Source organism: Culex quinquefasciatus, chromosome 2 (genome assembly GCF_015732765.1).
Source record: "Culex quinquefasciatus strain JHB chromosome 2, VPISU_Cqui_1.0_pri_paternal, whole genome shotgun sequence".
NCBI lineage: Eukaryota > Metazoa > Arthropoda > Insecta > Diptera > Culicidae > Culex > Culex quinquefasciatus.
Genome location: NC_051862.1, coordinates 29,886,730 through 29,906,018, shown reverse-complemented (window position 1 = coordinate 29,906,018; position 19,289 = coordinate 29,886,730). Strand labels below are relative to the sequence as shown.

Below are 19,289 nucleotides of genomic sequence, written 5' to 3'. Positions count from 1 at the left end.
TCAGGTTCCCAAAATCCCAAATTCCCAAATTTTCAAATTACCAAATTCCAAATTTCCAAATTCCCAAAATCCCAAATTCCCAAATTCTTAAATTCTCAAATTCCTAAATTCCCAAATTCCCAAATGACAAATTCTCAAATTCCCAAAATCCCAAATTACCAAATTCCTTAATTTCTAAATCTCCAAATCCTAAATTTTCTAATTCCGATATTCCCAAATTTCTAAAATAACATAATATCAAGTTCCTAAAATCACAAATTCCTAATTTTGATTCAGGATTCCCAGATTCAGAAAATCCCAAATTCTCAAAAACTCCACATTCTTTAATCCCCAGATTCCCATATTTCCTGATTGTCAAAAACTAATTTCTTGTTTTCCATATTCCAAAACAAACACACACACACACACACACACACACACACACACACACACACACACACACACACACACACTCACACAAAGATAAGTTAATTAATGAATGATGTATTTTTTGCTTCAATAAATAAAAAAAACGAATCAACTGTTTTACTGAACCAAAAGAAATATCCAACGGTCAATTCAAAAACCAAAACCAACGGTCAATTCAAAAACCGATTAAATCGTTCGGGATGGCTGCGTGCATTTTGTTTTGCCAGGCGTCACCATACCGTGACGACTCAGAATCGAGAACATTGTTGTCGATTTCAATGCAAATGTTACCGGACGACTGGTCGACAACATTCTGAAACGAATTTCAGAACGAATCGAGAACAATGTTGTCGATTTCCCGGACAGGATTTCTATCCGTGTTGATTGGGGGACGACACAACGCCGCCATCGTCAGCACCTTAATCGTCAACTTTGCGTCTGCAGAGGTGAGCAAGGTGGTTTGTGGTGGGTAGGATGGACCGCGAATGAAGTGGGTTGTTTGTTGATTTTATGGCGGTGTCCTTCTCCAACTGATGTAAGTTATTTTTGGAAATTTGGGAAATCTTTGTTAAAAAAAAAAAAAAAAACAAAAAAAACACAAACAGTGTTACTGCTTGGAATTCAAAAGAACAATTCGGTACCATTGAACATTTTAAATGTTAAAAAAAAACATTCGTAAAATTTTCCGATCTTTTTAAAAACAATATTTTAATTTTTCTTCAATCAATACATACTTATCCAAAGGGCGTTATATTGAATGTTTGGGATGCAGGGACAAAGTTTCAATCCACGGGCCCAACGCTGACGTCGCTTACCAAAGTGGCGCTGTTTTGGGATTAACATCTCGGAAGGTCACAAAACAAAAAATTGAAAATTCTATTTGTTTGTTTTCACACATCTCTAAAAGACAATTACAATATAAAAAATTTGTATCGAAACTATTTAGTAAGATATCACCTCAACAAAAAAAATAAAACATCAAAGTATTTCGGTTCATTTTCATTTCCAATTTAGGCCCCTTCGTCATATTACTACCTAAAATATTGACATTAGACACCAAAATGCAATGCCATGAAATTTGAACAATGTGTTCGTGGTTCTCAATTTCATGAACACTTGTTCACGATTTTGGAAACTCATTAGTCTTCATTAGTATGGCCAAAGAAGCCATTTTTCTTTGTCCATATTATTTTCCATACAAATTTGGCAGCTGTCCATACAAAAATGGTGTATGAAAATTCAAAAGTCTGTATCTTTTGAAAGATTTTTTTGATCGATTTGGTGTCTTCGGCAAAGTTGTAGGTATGGACAAGGACTACACTGAAAAAAATGATACACGGTAAAAAAAATGATGATTTTTAATTTCACTTTTTGTCACTTAAACTTGATTTGCAAAAAAAAACACTATTTTTTGATTTTTATTTTATTTTTTGATTTGTTTTAAGGGACATAAAATGCCAACATTTTGAAAATTTCCAATTGTGCAATTTTTTAGATTTTTTGAATAATTTGAAAAATGAAAAACTGCTACTATTTTCAATAAAGTTACCCAAAAATAGCTTTAACCTGAAAACGGTGCCCTTTATCAAAATTTCACTAAAGTACTTTTTGATAGTAAATTTGATTTTTCAGTTAAAAATGAAGTTGAAAAATGTTTGCGATCAATATTTCGATTTTTCAAAAAAATCAGTATTGATTCAAAAATTTATAACTCGGCCAAAGTTTTTTTGCACAACCTGGAAATTTCTGAAAAGTTGGCATTTTATGTCCGCTTAAACATATCAAAAAATAAATAAAATCAAAATTAGTGTTTTTTTGCTAATCAAGTTCTAGAGACAAAAAGTTAAATAAAAAAGCAATTCTTCTTATAAAATCGGTCTTTTTTCTTAAATTTTAATTTTTGTATTTTTTAATCCGACTGAAACTTTTTTGGTGCCTTTGGTATGCCCAAAGAAGCCATTTTGCATCATTAGTTTGTCCATATAATTTTCCATACAAATTTGGCAGCTGGCCATACAAAAATGATGTATGAAAATTCAAAAATCTGTATCTTTTGAAGGAATTTTTCGATCGATTTGTCTTCGGCAAAGTTGTAGGTATGGATATGGACTACACTGAAAAAAAATGATACACGGTAAAAAATTGGTGATTTTTTATTTAACTTTTTGTCACTAAAACTTGATTTACAAAAAACAATATTTTTTATTTATTTATTTTTTTATATGTTTTAGAGGACATAAAATGCCAACTTTTCAGAAATTTCCAGGTTGTGCAAAAAATCTTTGACCGAGTTATGAATTTTTGAATTAATACTGACTTTTTCAAAAAATGAAAAAATTTTCAACTTCATTTTTCGATGTAAAATCAAATTTGCAATCGAAAAGTACTTTTGTGATTTGTGATTTTGATAAAGTGCACCGTTTTCAAGTTAAATCCATTTTTAGATGACTTTTTTGAAAATAGTCGAAGTTTTTCATTTTTAAAATTAGTGCACATGTTTGCACACCTTTGAAAAAAATATTTTTGAAAAGCTGAGAAAATTCTCTATATTTTGATTTTTTTTGTTTTTGTTGATATCTTAGAAACTAATGGTCAGATTTTCAATGTTAAAATATGAAACATTCGTGAAATTTTCCGATCTTTTCGAAAAAAATATTTTTAAAATTTTTAAACCAAGACTAACATTATCAAGGGTGGTAATATTGAATGTTTGGCCTTTTTGAAATGTTAGTCTTGGTTTAAAAATTTAAAAAATTTTTTTTCGAAAAGATCGGACATTGAAAATCGGACCATTAGTTGCTGAAATATCGACATTAGAAAATGGTGTGTTGTTTGGGTAAGACTTAGAAAACATCAATTTTCCTGTTTTTAAACCTTGTGCATGGCAATATCTCAGCAACTAAGGGTCGTATCAACAAAGTTCAAAAATGCAAAATATAGAGAATTTTCTCAGCTTTTCAAAAATATTTTTTTCAAAGGTGGGCAAACATGTGCACTAATTTTAAAAAATGAAAAACTTCGACTATTTTCAAAAAAGTCATCTTAAAATGGATTTAACTTGAAAACGGTGGACTTTATCAAAATTTCACTTGTGTACTTTTTGATTGCAAATTTGATTTTACATCGAAAAATGAAGTTGAAACATTTTTGCGACCAATTTTTCATTATTTTTTTTTGAAAAAATCAGTATTGATTCAAAAATTCATAACTCGCTCAAAGATTTTTTGCACAACCTGGAAATTTCTGAAAAGTTGGCATTTGATGTCCTCTTAAACATTTCAAAAAATAAAAATAGTGTTTTTTTGCAAATCAAATTTTAGTGACAAAAAGTTAATAAAAAATCACCAAATTTTTTTTACCGTTTATCATTCCGTTTATCATCACAAATCGATCAGGAAATTCCTTCAAAAGATACAGATTTTTGAATTTTCATACATCATTTTTGTATGAACAGCTGCCAAATGGCTTCTTTGGGCATACCGAAGGCACCAAAAAAGTTCCAGCCGAATTAAAAATACAAAAATTAAAGTTAAAAATAGACCGATATCGTAAAGAACTGGTCATGTGACAAGAAAAAAAATAAAATTTTGAAAAATCTTAAACGATACTCCCAGGTAAAAGTAAGTAACTGTGCAAATTTTAAGCCAAATTGGTAAAGTTATAAGAATCTCTATTTATTGTTGAAATTTGAATGGAAAAAATCGCAACAATGTATGAGGAAAAGCAAAAAAATCTAAATTACACCAAAAGGTGGCGTTAAATGTGTCGGATCATTGTCAAGTGTGAGATTCTTGAGTAAAATTTCAAGACAAACAACTTTGTCGAAGACGGCAAAACGATCCGAGTTAACCCGGACGAGTTATTAGCGATTCAAAGAAGTCGTTTTTGGCGACCATTAAACCATTACCGATTTCGCTTAAAATTTTGAAAGTTCCTTATTTTGCCTAAGGAATCGAATCAGGGGGTATCTTGTGTTAAGTTTGTGTTTTATTTCGTTCTCTGGAGGTCACACACTACATTTGATTATTTTTTTTTTGGCTCATCGTAAATAGCTTTTAGCTAAGCGCAATCTCAAAGACATGTCCTTTTCAATCAAACAAACCGCTTTCTACCTTTCATCATCATCAAACATCTTTTTTCTTGCCAACATTTTCCATAATTTCAAGTCGTTAAATCAACAAACAACCACCAGAATAAGGGGGATCTCAAACTGTCACCATCATCCTTTAAGGACGACTCTTAAAAACCAAAGATAACCTCAAAAAAAGACAAGCGAAAATCTCGCCCAAAAACAGGAAAACCCTTTTAAGAAAAAAACCCAGTCTGGGGTTGACAAAAAAACATCATCCTCGTCCATCCATCCATTAGAAGAGGTGATTTTTCATCCTCTGTCTTTGTGGTCGCACAGATTGTGTAACGGGTGACAACCCCCTGGTGGAGAAAAAAAGGTGCTAATGAATAATGTGGACCAGATCACACCTTTTCCCTTTGGTAGACCAGCTCTCGCCAGACCAGACCAGAAACTTGGCAGAGCAGATTAAATTTCGCTAACAATTCATTGTTTGCGTAAGATTTCCATCCGGTTTTCATCGCACCACCACCTCCTCACCAGCAGCAGCAGTTTGCACATTGTTTTCACTCAGCACATCATCGTTTCAATCAACAAATGCAAATTGGCACCGCCATCTCTCGGGAAGGGAAAAGAGGAATTCAAATTCAAGGCACAAGCTCCGGGGTCGGGGTGGTAACATTTTGAAAAGTCTTATCGGCTAATTTTGATCTAATTTTGAGTTCAAAAATCAACAGAAATAATTTTTCCGTTTCAATTTAAGCCATTTCCAATTGTTATTCTCGAGATGAAGTTTTCCACTCTCTGAGCATAAAAAGGAGGTGACATTTTTTCTTAGTCCTCACACACACCCACAATCGTGGCTGTACGTGTGCCTTGGGGCTTAACTTCCCTTCTTTTCCCAAGATGAGCACCGAATAGTGATGGGATGATAGTTTTTTATCATTCTTTCTGTGAGGCATTTCCAGCAACAACAAAAAAAAACGAGCAGGTTCTTACTTCTTTGCCCAGGGGTGGAAAACGTGATTTTGATATTTGTATTATCGACACGTTCGGCACGTGCCGGTACCGTCAATTTCAGTATGATAAGTGGCTTTGCCCCCCCCCCCGGGCTGAACCAGCTGGAGATAGTGGAAATGGTTCTGGAGACTAGAAATCTTCGGTTTAAGTATGTGATAGAGACGTTATGCTGAAGTGCCTGAATGAATCGTAAAATAGTGATTTATACTACGAGTTGCATTTTCGATTTTTTCAGCACTCCTCATATTAATCCAACTTGAAACATTCAACCCACAAAATAAAACACTCAAACTTACCTCTTCGTAAAACTTTAAATGTGGCACCGGTTCGTCTGAGAAGTTGTCGCAGAAATCTCTAAACAGTAGGTATCCTGAAAACAAAGAGAACACAAATTACACAATTAGCATAAACCCGTAATGTTTGCTTTAAGTGCCGTAAAATCCACTCGAAATCAATTTTGGGCAAACCCCGGAAAAAAATCGATAAGATCTCTCCATTTCCCCTCTGCAAGGATTTGCCAAATTTAATTTCACAAATGGAAAATTTCAATCCAGCTCATGGCTGGAAGCTTCAAGAAGGTCGTCCCACCGAATTGATTCCTTCGCCCAACCGTTCGAAAGCAGAAAAAATAAAACCCGAAAGAAAGTATTAGCCCCTTCTCGATTATGTGACGAAGCTGGAGGAGCAATAAAAAGCTTAAATGAGATTAGTTCTTAGCTTTTTGGATTGAGAAATTCTTTAAAAGTTTGTAATATGATTTTTGTGTTTTTAGAAATTTAGAAACTTGAACAAAAATCGTAAGAAACAATAAAACAAATTGAAAAAACCCTGCCAAAGTTTCGCTACTACCCCAACTTGAAGCTACTCGAAACGAAATTAAGTAGGATTTGCCTTAATTGCCTCAAGTTTTGGCTTCTTTTGGAGGCGACCAACACTAAGGGTGCCTACAGAGTGGACGCTACAAGCGACGCGACTTATTTGACAGACCAAGCGACAACGCGCGACTGGATTTTTGCCCCAGAGTGGACGCGACTAGAAGCGACTCCAAGCAACGCGACTGAAAGAAGCAATTTCGATGCAAACATAATATCTTTTGATGTTAAATGCAGTATTTGTTGTGCTCTAGTTCCAGAAATGGTTCTCCGAAATAATTTGGTGGCCACTGGCCACTCCAGAACCGATACTGAATGTCCCCCGGAGAACCACCGAAGAGGCCAATATCTGATCAGAGCAAAACCTGTCATTATTGGATTTTTTTTTTCATTTTGGAAGGACATCTCAGACATGGACAACCTAAATAATTGAATAGCCACTGGCCACTTTGGAACCGGTTCTGAATGTCCCCCAGGGAACCACTGATATGACCAGTATCTGATCAGAGCAAAACCTGTCAAAATTGGTATTGAAATTCTTTATTTTAGAAGAACATCTCAGAAAAAAAATATTTTGGAAGAACATTCTTAAAATTTAGATTGACTTGGCCACTCCGGAACCGGTTCTGAAACACATAAATTTAGAAATTCAAAAATACAAATACAGAGCAAATGTTCGCTAACTGAAACGAATTCGAATTAAAAAGCACTCAAACGTTATAACCAGTTGTCAAACTGGCTTCGACATTTCAACCCCATTGTTCGACGATATCCGAGCACGTTGTTTTGCTTTTTAATTATCCGCACAATCCGTACTATCCGGATATTTGTAACAAAACATAATAGTTTTGGAGATTTTGCCTAATATTTTTTACTTTAATCATTATCTGGGGTGAATATGGTAGAGCACCCAGAAATCGCCATGCTCCAGTATTCACACACTCACAGAGTTTAAACTGTGTTTAACTAACCTATACCATTTTTGGATAGAATGCAGGTACTTAGCCGGGTCCGGTGGCGCAGTGGTTAGCGTGGTAGCCTCTCACCCCAGTATGGCCTGGGTTCAATCCCAGACGGACCCGGTGGCATTTTTCGAGACGAGATTTGCCTAATCACGCCTTCTATCGGATGTGGAAGTAAAACGTCGGTCCATTAGCGTAAAAGAGGTTTTGAGTGACTCACCACACATAACCTTCGGACGCCTAGAAATGAGTAGAAACTTGCAACAAAGCCCACAAAAGACCCGGGGGTCGTTAAAGTGGATTGCTTTTTTTGCAGGTACTTATTTATTGATTTCCAACACTTATCAAACCTGAACTAATTAATTTATTCATGAAACCGGTAGAGGGTTAATTTATGAAACTTGTTTTATGCAAAAATGGATATTTTATATCGAATTAACACAGCGTTGCTCAGTGGGTCAAAGTATCTCGAAAAGATTTTACAGACTTTTAAAATTTTATTTACTCCACTTAAAGTTTTTGCTTTGAAGGCACAGTCCACCTTATTTTTAAATATTTTTTTAAATTTTTAAATTCATAAATAAAAAAAAAATAAAAAAATATCAAAAGAGGAGCAAAATAATCAAAAGTTTAAAATTTTCAAAAAATTATAGGTTTAGAACATAAAAATTAAAAATTTTATCAATACTATATAAGAATTAAAAAAACGAAGAAATTATAATTTCAAAAAAAAATAACTTTTAAAATCAATATTTTAAAAAAATTTAAGTACATTCAAATAATAAGAAATTTCAACGTTTCGTACTCCGTAGTTAATTTAAGAATTTAAGAATTTAAGAATTTAAGAATTTAAGAATTTAAGAATTTAAGAATTTAAGAATTTAAGAATTTAAGAATTTAAGAATTTAAGAATTTAAGAATTTAAGAATTTAAGAATTTAAGAATTTAAGAATTTAAGAATTTAAGAATTTAAAAATTTAAGAATTTAAGAATTTAAGAATTTAAGAATTTAAGAATTTAAGAATTTAAGAATTTAAGAATTTAAGAATTTAAGAATTTAAGAATTTAAGAATTTAAGAATTTAAGAATTTAAGAATTTAAGAATTTAAGAATTTAAGAATTTAAGAATTTAAGAATTTAAGAATTTAAGAATTTAAGAATTTAAGAATTTAAGAATTTAAGAATTTAAGAATTTAAGAATTTAAGAATTTAAGAATTTAAGAATTTAAGAATTTAAATTTAAGAATTTAAGAATTTAAGAATTTAAGAATTTAAGAATTTAAGAATTTAAGAATTTAAGAATTTAAGAATTTAAGAATTTAAGAATTTAAGAATTTAAGAATTTAAGAATTTAAGAATTTAAGAATTTAAGAATTTAAGAATTTAAGAATTTAAGAATTTAAGAATTTAAGAATTTAAGAATTTAAGAATTTAAGAATTTAAGAATTTAAGAATTTAAGAATTTAAGAATTTAAGAATTTAAGAATTTAAGAATTTAAGAATTTAAGAATTTAAGAATTTAAGAATTTAAGAATTTAAGAATTTAAGAATTTAAGAATTTAAGAATTTAAGAATTTAAGAATTTAAGAATTTAAGAATTTAAGAATTTAAGAATTTAAGAATTTAAGAATTTAAGAATTTAAGAATTAAGAATTTAAGAATTTAAGAATTTAAGAATTTAAGAATTTAAGAATTTAAGAATTAAAGAATTTAAGAATTTAAGAATTTAAGAATTTAAGAATTTAAGAATTTAAGAATTTAAGAATTTAAGAATTTAAGAATTTAAGAATTTAAGAATTTAAGAATTTAAGAATTTAAGAATTTAAGAATTTAAGAATTAAAAATTTAAGAATTTAAGAATTTAAGAATTTAAGAATTTAAGAATTTAAGAATTTAAGAATTTAAGAATTTAAGAATTTAAGAATTTAAGAATTTAAGAATTAAGAATTTAAGAATTTAAGAATTTAAGAATTTAAGAATTTAAGAATTTAAGAATTTAAGAATTTAAGAATTTAAGAATTTAAAATTTAAGAATTTAAGAATTTAAGAATTTAAGAATTTAAGAATTTAAGAATTTAAGAATTTAAGAATTTAAGAATTTAAGAATTTAAGAATTTAAGAATTTAAGAATTTAAGAATTTAAGAATTTAAGAATTTAAGAATTTAAGAATTTAAGAATTTAAGAATTTAAGAATTTAAGAATTTAAGAATTTAAGAATTTAAGAATTTAAGAATTTAAGAATTTAAGAATTTAAGAATTAAGAATTTAAGAATTTAAGAATTTAAGAATTTAAGAATTTAAGAATTTAAGAATTTAAGAATTTAAGAATTTAAGAATTTAAGAATTTAAGAATTTAAGAATTTAAGAATTTAAGAATTAAGAATTTAAGAATTTAAGAATTTAAGAATTTAAGAATTTAAGAATTTAAGAATTTAAGAATTTAAGAATTTAAGAATTTAAGAATTTAAGAATTTAAGAATTTAAGAATTTAAGAATTTAAGAATTTAAGAATTTAAGAATTTAAGAATTTAAGAATTTAAGAATTTAAGAATTTAAGATTTAAAATTTAAGAATTTAAGAATTTAAGAATTTAAGAATTTAAGAATTTAAGAATTTAAGAATTTAAGAATTTAAGAATTTAAGAATTTAAGAATTTAAGAATTTAAGAATTTAAGAATTTAAGAATTTAAGAATTTAAGAATTTAAGAATTTAAGAATTTAAGAATTTAAGAATTTAAGAATTTAAGAATTTAAGAATTTAAGAATTTAAGAATTTAAGAATTTAAGAATTTAAGAATTTAAGAATTTAAGAATTTAAGAATTTAAGAATTTAAGAATTTAAGAATTTAAGAATTTAAGAATTTAAGAATTTAAGAATTTAAGAATTTAAGAATTTAAGAATTTAAGAATTTAAGAATTTAAGAATTTAAGAATTTAAGAATTTAAGAATTTAAGAATTTAAGAATTTAAGAATTTAAGAATTTAAGAATTTAAGAATTAGATCGGAAGAGCGTCACGTCGTTTAAGAATTTAAGAATCTGAATTTAAGAATTTAAGAATTTAAGAATTTAAGAATTTAAGAATTTAAGAATTTAAGAATTTAAGAATTTAAGAATTTAAGAATTTAAGAATTTAAGAATTTAAGAATTTAAGAATTTAAGAATTTAAGAATTTAAGAATTTAAGAATTTAAGAATTTAAGAATTTAAGAATTTAAGAATTTAAGAATTTAAGAATTTAAGAATTTAAGAATTTAAGAATTTAAGAATTTAAGAATTTAAGAATTTAAGAATTTAAGAATTTAAGAATTTAAGAATTTAAGAATTTAAGAATTTAAGAATTTAAGAATTTAAGAATTTAAGAATTTAAGAATTTAAGAATTTAAGAATTTAAGAATTTAAGAATTTAAGAATTTAAGAATTTAAGAATTTAAGAATTTAAGAATTTAAGAATTTAAGAATTTAAGAATTTAAGAATTTAAGAATTTAAGAATTTAAGAATTTAAGAATTTAAGAATTTAAGAATTTAAGAATTTAAGAATTTAAGAATTTAAGAATTTAAGAATTTAAGAATTTAAGAATTTAAGAATTTAAGAATTTAAGAATTTAAGAATTTAAGAATTTAAGAATTTAAGAATTTAAGAATTTAAGAATTTAAGAATTTAAGAATTTAAGAATTTCAAATGTCTAGATTTTTAAAATTTCAGGTTTTAAAATTCTATAGAATTTTAGAATGATGATCTCGATGATGATCTGTTTTCCTTGAGAATTAGTGACGGCTTCACCTGAATTGCTTACTACATTACCACACCAGTCCTACATTTTTACCATTGAATCAAGATTTTGCATTGTGTCCAATGTCCATACAAAAATGTTTTCAAAATAAAAATTCAAAAGACGCTTACTGAAAAGTTTTCTGATCGATACGATTTCTTTGACAAAGTTATGCAGTCCAGCCTCGATTATCCGAAGGTTTCTATGGGATTTTGGGGTTCTATGTGGACTTCCGATAATCGTATGAAATTTTTGTTTTGTTTTTTTTTGTATTTTGTTACTTTGAACAAATTTAAGTTCTGCAACTCCATTTTATTAAAATTCAAATGGTTGATTGTCATCCAAGTACATTTTCCTTATGAACGCCATGGACCATTTCCGAGATGTCCTTCCAAAATGAAGAATTTCGATACCAATATTGACAGGTTTTGCCCTGATCAGATATTGGCCACTTCGGTTGTTCCGGAGAACCAGTTCCGGAGTGGCCAGTGGCCACCAAATTATTTTGGTGGACCATTTCTGAGATGTCCTTCCAAAATGAAGAATTTCGATACCAATATTGACTGGTTTTGCTTCGATCAGATATTTACCACTTCGGTGGTTCCCCGGAGGACATTCAGAACCGGTTCCGGAGTGGCCAGTGACCACCAAATTATTTTGGTGGACCATTTCTGAGATATCCTTCCAAAATGAAGAATTTCGATACCAATATTGACTGGTTTTGCTTTGATCAGATATTGGCCACTTCGGTGGTTCCCCGGAGGAAATTCAGAACCGGTTCCGGAGTGGCCAATGGCCACCAAATTATTTTGGTGGACCATTTTTGAGATGTCCTTCCAAAATGAAGAATTTCGATACCAATATTGACCGGTTTTGCTCTTATCAGATATTGGCCACTTCGGTGGTTCCCCGGAGGAAATTCAGAACCGGTTCCGGAGTGGCCAATGGCCACCAAATTATTTCGGTGGACCCTTTCTGAGATGCCCTTCCAATATGAAGAATTTTGATTTTTTTATTTTTTATTTTTTATTTACAATTTAAAATTTATTTCGAACCATTTTGCAATTTTTTAATTAAATGTACTTTATTTATTGCATTAAACAATTCTTCTGCTCATTTTGTTCGAAATTTTGAATAGCGAAAAGCTGAACAAAATATCAGAATCAATTTAAATCGCTTGATTTGCAAGCGACTGACCTCGGTTTGCACAGGTCGGTCGCGCGACCAATTTGACAGTTGCTTGTTCGTCGCTTGTAGCGCAGCGAAAAATCGCTTCTACTCTGAATAGGCGAGCGATTTCTGCTGGCCGCAAATGAGTCGCGCGTAGTCGCTTCGCCTGTCAAATTAGTCGCGTCGCTTGTAGCGTCGCTTGCAGCGTCCACTCTGTAAGGGCCCTAAGAGGTAGCACCACGAGTAAATTGACTGTGGACTAAACGAATTTCTCCACCATTTTCCACTTTATCAAAACGAACTCGCGTTTTTTCAGTGAATTTATTAATACTTTTCAATATTTTTGGATGACTTTAAGAAAAACAATAACATTATCAAAATTAAAAAATAGATTAAAAATAGTAGTTTATGCAACGAGTTGCAAAAAGAGGATTTTTTCACCACGAGTCGTACATTTAATAAATACGAAGAGTGCTGAAAAAATCAAGTTTTGCAACGAGCTCCATACAACATTTTTTGCAATTCCGAAAAACACCCATTGAGTGAAATTTTAAGTCAAATTTTCATGTATTTTGTCAATAAATCGTTTAAATCAAAAAACTGTGGAAATGTAGAAATTTTCCTAATAAGCGCTGAAAAGTTAAACTTTTCAGCATCCATTTCAGTGCTGAAAAGTAGAACTTTTCAGCATTTATTTTGAAAATGGTTACGATTCATTTCTGTGATTTTTGGCACAGAAAAGAAGGCTGTTTTGTCGTTCAAGAATGAAAAGAAAAGTTTCACGACGAAATTGCAAAATAGTAGATTATGCAACAAGTTGCAAAAAGAGGATTTTTTCAGCACGAGTAGTACGAGTAGTATACGAGGTTCACCGAGTTGGATAAATACGACGAGTGCTGAAAAAATCAAGTTTTGCAACGAGTTCCATACAACATTTTTTGCAATTCCAAAAAACACCCATTGAGTGAAATTTTAAGTCAAATTTCATGTATTTGTCAATAAATCGTTTAAATCAAAACAATGTTGAAAAGTTTTACTTTTCGAAACAAGTGCTGAAAAGTTCAACTTTTCAGCACCCATTTCTGTGCAGATAGAAAAGTGGGCTATTTCGTCGTTCAAGAATGACAGGAAAAGTAAGTAGTTTCACGACGGAATTGCAAAAATAACATTTTAACATTATCAGAATTCATGAAACACATTCTGAGAATCATTGAAACCTTTGATGAAATCATGAAATCACATTTTCATGAGTCATGAGTCTGCATGAAATTTGGAGAATTGTTTTAAAACATATCAAAAAAGAAAAAAAAAATCTTGAATTTTTTAAAGAAAATTACATATCTACTGTGCCGAACCTGGCAATTTTTTCACACATTCATTTTTTTTAATTTTAATACAAGCCTTACCCGACAAAATTCACCCTGCCAGCAAGGTCGCGAGACCAAAGAGCCTATGTATGAAAATATTTTCATCGGATTCCTCGGAAAATTTCCCACAACTTATCAAAAAATGGTGAAGTTATGTTTCCAATACTCTGATATACGATTTTTTGAAAATAAAAACTGGGTTTTTCGACGCGCCACGCACAATAATGGGAAAATGACGAAAACGGAAAAAATCGTCTGCGATAAATTGAAAGTTTTACATGTCAGGGTACCAAAATTTTCGTAGTTGATAAATCTAAAAAAAAAATATTTTTATTTCTGGTAATTTCATATTTTCAAATCAAATAACTAAATTTAAAAAAAATAGACAAAAAAAATCAGGTTTTAATGATTTCAATTAAAATTTTAACCTAGGACAAATTATTAAACGTTATTATTATGATTTTGCCGTAATTTGTGTCAGGTGTTAGACAGATCAGTACAAGACATAAAATTTATGTGACAATATTTTGGTAGAACTCTAAAAAAAGTTGTCTTTTTGCAAAAAAAAATCAAGTTGTCAGTCTCAATCATTACGTTGATTCTTTCTTCACTTTTTTTAATTTGAGCATCTTGTTTCAAAATCGTCCGATTTAATGTTTTTTAATTGCCCGAAACATTTTGGCAACATCCAAATGACCAAAGAAGGCATTATGCATCATTGGTTCGTTCATACAAGTCTGCCTACAATTTTGACAGCATTTCATACAAAAATGGTATGTAAATCATAGAAAGCTTACAATATGAAATAAATTGATGATTTTTTTTTTTCCATAAATCTTGTTTAATACATTTTTTTGTATGTTTTAGTGATCCTAAAGGAAATATTTGAACCGGGGAGAAGTTTTATCAATATTTGTCACGTTGAATGATGAACATTCAAAAACATAATCAATTCTGCAATCGAAAAGAACTGTTTGCTCTCGATAAAACGTACCGTACCGTTTTCAAGATATAGAAAATTGATTTTTAAATAGATTCCATGTTTCTGAAAACATTCTTTTAAAAAGCTGATATCTCTACAATTTTCCAATTTAGACCTTCGGACAAAAAGTTGCCGAAATAGAACATTGCATTGAATATAAATTAATAAGAGCAAGAGTTTCCAAATTAGCCTTAATTTTTCAACTGTAGATTATTATTGATCGGATTTGAATGTAAAAAAAATGAATTTTCTCTGAGTATTTTTTTAAACCTATAATAAAAATGATTCAAAAACTTCAAAATCAAGCCTAACTTTTCAAAATGGATGAAAAGTTTTGAAAACATACATTTTGGAACATTTGAAATGGCTCCCCTCCCACTAACATTTACACACAATATCCTCTGTAATTACTCTTAGCTTTAAGTAAAATGTAATTACAAAAGCCGACTCGGTCCTAACCAGGTCTTAGCACCGAAAAGGACCTAATAAAAATAATTTTATGAAAAAAAACATTTGAAATGTTTTCCCTGATTTTGTAACTTCTAAAAAAATTTTTTTTTGGTGAAGAAATAACTGACTGATTTTCAAAATCTATAATTGGAAAATTATAGAGTACTCAGCTATTTACAAACATATTTTTGCAACTAAAAAGTTGACACTCTGGGGCCATCCATAAAACACGTGGACACTTTAAGCAGTTTGGTGATTGTTAGGCTTAGTGATTTTTCACGCTCGAAAATAGAAAATTTCACGGGGAACTCAATTTCAAAACACCAAATTTCACGCAAATTTCACGGAACGTGAAAAATGTTAAAGTTACTCTGAAAATCTTATGTTTAAATCACAAAAACAACTTTTTAGCTTCATTAAATATTATTCTTCAATAAACTTAAAAAAATCCCCAATAAATTTTAACTTGACACAAAAAAAAAATCTGCTTATTTTCAAAAAAGTTTCCATCTGGTTAATGGATGGGCTCAATTTATATTTTGAAACAAAATGTAAGCATGCGCATTATCATTTGTTGAACTTTTTTTTTTTAAATTCGACTTATAAAGCTAAAATGTTCTCGCTGATTTGCTTCTGTTTTATCAGTTTACATTTTATTGAATTTCATATCAAAGCAAGATTCAACAATCTTGTCCAGCCAAAATGAGTAAAATAGTTTTAATTTTCCGCGACAATAAGCCCATTCAAAATATTTTTATGGTTTTCCTCCTTTTTCAAAAGCTTAATTTAAAATCAATAGGCAAAAATAATATGATTGGTAACGAAATAGAAATTTTTATTCAAAATTAGAACAGAAAACGAAAAAGGTGCTATTTTTAACTATCAAGAGAATTATCCACCTTAATAAATAATCAAATATTGTAAAAATTATTTAAAAAGGACTCAGAAAAAATCAGAATTTTTTGAAAGGTTCAAAAAAAAATTATTTCATTTTGAATAAAGCTGATTTTTTTAAATTTCTTTTGAAATTATACCTCTCAAATAAAAGAGTAGTATTTTTATAAATTTAGTTAGTTTCTAAAATACTGAAAAACCTAAACAATTCTTCAAATGGTTCGAATCAAGCTTTTTAATTGAAAACTAATAAAATTTACTTAAATAGTGTTTATTGTTGAAATATTTATTATAATGCTATTTAAAAAAAAAATATTTGAGAAAATTCATAAATTTCAAGAGCTTTATACCGTCGGCGAACATAAATCGTCAAAATTCACTAACCCTATATTAGTAATTGAACAAGGTTATTCACTCGCTATTTGAGTTTAATACAATATTTTGAGAAAAATCGTTTCATTTTCACGCAAACATAAAATTTCACGGGATTTCGCGGAAAAAGACAAATTTCGCAGATTTCACGCTGTCCGCGAAATCGTTAAATTTCACTAACCCTAGTGATTGTCCACGCTTCATACTAGAAAAAAAATCTTTTTTGTTTTGACAATTGGCTGTATTGTTGGAGGAACGGAGTCTGGAATTTCCAAAAAAGTGTCCACGTCATTTATGGATGGTCCCCATCTGCTTATTTGAATTTGATTTTAAAAAAGATTTTGGAAAAAAATAAGGAAGAATTAAAATATTTTTGAAAATATAACTTTGTGCAATTTTTTTAGTGCTTCTCTTTGTCTCAATAGCTGCCATTATTGGTTTACTAAAACATAAAAAAATCTGATTTCATCGAGAATTGCTCATTTTCACCTCGTCTCCGGTAAGAGCCTAAAACCACTAAAAAATATGTCTAATGGCCTTGCAGAAATTTAAATTTATGCACAAAATCTGATTCATAAATAAGCTCGAGGTTATAATTGCGCTTTGATATTTACCCTTGAGAATTCTAAAATTAACGCTAATATTTTAAAAGGATCAAAAAGTAATTTAGGATTTCAGAAAGTTTACTTCAACTTGAATTGAAATTGATTTAAAGCTTCCAAAAGATTATAACTTTATTTCAAAAACAGGCCACATTGCCAACCTAATTTTGACAATCTTTCTGTAAAATATTATTTTTGTTAATCTTAAATTTAAAAAAAAAATCAAAAAATGTGTCTAAGCACTTTTTTCCTTTTCCTTAATTCTTCTCAATAATAGCTTCAACTTTGTCGAAGACATCGAATCGATCAGAAACACAATTCTAAAGAATTTGGAAGATAAATTGGATTTTTGTATCGACACTGTTAATTCGACAGCTTAAACTGTATGAAGATTTGTAAGGACGAACCAATGAAGCAAAATAACCTCTTTAATTATAGCGCTGAAAAAATACCAATTCAAAATTTTATTGATTCCAACATTTAGATTCCAGTGCTCTCCTCGATCCAATCCCTCACCGCAGCCACTCGTCCGTAGACCCCCGGATATCCCGGCTGGGCACACCCCTTTCCCCAGGACACAACCCCCACCACGGTCCGTCCCGCCACCAACGGTCCCCCGGAATCACCCTGGCAGGCGTCCATCCCTCCAGCCTGAAACCCAGCGCAGATCATCCGATCGGTAATCTCGTGAATCCCGCTGTACGCCCTGCGACACTCTTCCTGGTTCACAGTCGGAACGTTGGTCGCCCGCAGCACATCGTCACACTCTTCCGCGTTCTGAGTGTCACCCCAACCGGAGACCTGCAGCATCTGCCCGTCTTCGACGGGTTCATCCCGGCCGGGAAGCTCAACCGCGTAAAACTCCTCACCCAGCTGCACCGCCTCGTCCAACTCCAGCAGCGCAAAGTCGTAATCGAACGGAGCGAGGTCGTACAGCGGATGCTGCAGGACTCGTTGGATCTCCACCAGCTGACCGCCGGACTCGTGATGGGTTGATCCGACGCGAACCTTGATCAGGGGAAGGTCACTTACGTCAACGCAGTGCCCAGCGGTTAAGACCCATCGGCTTCCGATGAGTGATCCACCGCACCAGTGCTCGCGATAGTAGTTGAGCGATACCTGGTACGGAGCGTCCCGGATGTCAATGGGGAAGCCCCCGACGATGCGGTGGTTGGTGTGGGATGGTGCGTTCCACCAGGGGCGTAGCGGGTCGTAGACCTGGACGCTCTTGACGAAACAGATGATGGACAAAAGTGCGAATAGTCGGAACATGGTCACTGGAAGAAATTGCTGAGGGATTGACGATTTTATACATTTTTAAGGTTGAACTCTTCATGTTATCTTAAGTGGCTTGGATTTTACCCAGACAGTAATCCGTAACTGGTTTCCTCGGATATCTCTTAAGTAGATGTTATTTTGACGGAAGGTCACTTGAGTGAGGGTTTTTCTCAAGTGCTTTCGAACGTCTATCTCATAATCCAAGGCACTCCACATCCCTATATAATACGGATCATTTCAAACTCAAACCATCAGTCAGTGCTACTCATCCAGCCATCATGAACCGATTCACCGTCCTGCTGTCTATCGCCTGCATCGCCTTAGCCCAAGGTGCATCCACGGCCCGTAACCCACTTCGTCCATGGTGGAACGCCCCGACCTCCACCACCAGTCAACGCATCGTCGGAGGCTTCGAGATCGACATCCTGGATGCCCCCTTCCAGGTATCTCTCCAACGCGGCGGACACTTCTGCGGTGGATCCATCATCGGTGAACAATGGGTCCTCACCGCCGCCCACTGTGCCAGCGATCGGGACGGTCCTAAACTCCAGGTCCGCGTCGGATCTTCCCGCCATGCGTCCGGAGGTCAACTGGTCAAGGTCAAGCGTGCCATCCAGCATCCCAACTACAACGGCCAGACCATCGATTACGACTACACCCTGCTTGAGCTGGCTCAACCCGTTCAGCTGAGTGAGGAGTTCTACGCCGTCGGCCTGCCTGAACAGGACGAACCCGTCGAGGACGGCCAGCTGCTGCAGGTCTCCGGCTGGGGCAACACCCAGAGCGCCCAGGAGTCGAGCAAGGTGCTGCGTGCGGCGAACGTGCCGGCCGTCAACCAGGAGGTTTGCCGTGAGGAGTACAAAAACGCGAACAAGATCACCGATCGGATGATCTGCGCCGGGTACAAGGCCGGAGGAAAGGACGCCTGCCAGGGTGATTCCGGTGGTCCGCTGGTGGCGGGAAATACCCTGGTGGGAGTCGTGTCCTGGGGAATGGGATGCGCCCAGCCGAATTACTCGGGAGTTTACTCGCGAGTTGCGGCGGTGCGAGACTGGATCAAGGAACATAGT

At 32.2% G+C, this 19,289-nt stretch overlaps 3 protein-coding genes across 8 annotated transcripts in view; 1 reads left to right on the top strand and 2 right to left on the bottom strand.

Annotated features, from left to right (window-relative positions):
• The window catches only part of LOC6036095 (G protein-coupled receptor kinase 1), a 301,613-nt gene that overhangs the window by 160,502 nt on the left and 121,822 nt on the right, over positions 1-19,289 (bottom strand). For all 6 annotated transcript variants that reach the window (XM_038255303.1, XM_038255309.1, XM_038255304.1 and 3 more), the window contains exon 4: positions 5,794-5,867. In XM_038255303.1, the coding sequence (XP_038111231.1) occupies positions 5,794-5,867 (74 nt within the window). The remainder of the gene's footprint in view (positions 1-5,793; positions 5,868-19,289) is intronic.
• Positions 17,374-18,529, bottom strand: LOC6036101 (trypsin 5G1). Its single transcript, XM_001846142.2, has one exon. It carries the CDS (start codon positions 18,211-18,213, stop codon positions 17,422-17,424), a length of 792 nt encoding a protein of 263 aa, XP_001846194.1. The 5' UTR covers positions 18,214-18,529; the 3' UTR covers positions 17,374-17,421.
• Positions 18,486-19,289, top strand: part of LOC6036102 (trypsin 5G1) — an 881-nt gene continuing 77 nt past the window's right edge. Inside the window, exon 1 of the mRNA XM_001846143.2 lies at positions 18,486-19,289. This exon is cut by the window's right edge and continues 77 nt beyond it. Coding sequence (XP_001846195.1) covers positions 18,498-19,289 — 792 coding nt within the window. The 5' untranslated portion in view covers positions 18,486-18,497.